The following is a 652-nucleotide window of genomic DNA, read 5'->3' on the forward strand; positions in this document are numbered from 1 at the left end:
CCGGCGTTTGTCCTCGGCCGCCGCCCGTGAGCGACGCCGCCGCCATCTTGGTTGTTTGGGTTCGAGGCGACATGGCGATCAACCCGCGCAAGGACGGAGGCCCCAACATCAAGTATTATGAGTCCGCGGAGACCGTCTCCCGCTTCGAGAATGTCAAGACGTGGCTGACGAAGAACGCCAAGAAGGTTTGTGGTCGCCAGAAGCGTTAGTTTCAGAGATAAAGGGGCGTGGAGAGGTGACGCCGCCGGGAGGGTCCGCGCTCGCTTGTCAACTAACGGGCTTGGGCAAGGCGTTTCTGCTTTTGTTAGTCCTGCTGAGTGTGACTGGGCTTCGGAAATGGGCGGTGGGGGAATCGCGTGCGGACGGGCGTGGGAGGCTGAGAAGGCCCGAGACGAAAGATGAGGCGGAGAGGAGGCACTTTCCTCTTTGTTTTGTCTCGGGATTTGCTGCTCTGGGCGCCGAACCAGCCCAGCGCCCTTCCCCTGTGCCCTTCGCCCTTCCCCTGTGCCCTTCGCCCTTCCCCTGTGCCCTTCGCCCTTCCCCTGTGCCCTTCGCCCTTCCCCTGTGCCCTTCGTCCTTCCTCTGTGCCCTTCCCCTGTGCCCTGTGCCCTTCCCCTGTGCCCTTCGCCCTTCCCCTGTGCCCTTCCCCTGT

General features: G+C 63.2%; 1 protein-coding gene across 1 annotated transcript in view; it reads left to right on the forward strand.

Moving 5' to 3' along the window:
- Positions 1-32: 32 nt before the first annotated feature.
- The window catches only part of LOC119587881 (SWI/SNF complex subunit SMARCC2-like), a gene marked incomplete at its 3' end in the record, with an annotated part of 24,724 nt that continues 24,104 nt past the window's right edge, over positions 33-652 (forward strand). The window contains 1 exon segment of the mRNA XM_037936587.1: positions 33-185. Within this exon segment, the coding sequence (XP_037792515.1) occupies positions 72-185 (114 nt within the window).

This window comes from Penaeus monodon, chromosome 23 (assembly GCF_015228065.2).
Source record: "Penaeus monodon isolate SGIC_2016 chromosome 23, NSTDA_Pmon_1, whole genome shotgun sequence".
NCBI lineage: Eukaryota > Metazoa > Arthropoda > Malacostraca > Decapoda > Penaeidae > Penaeus > Penaeus monodon.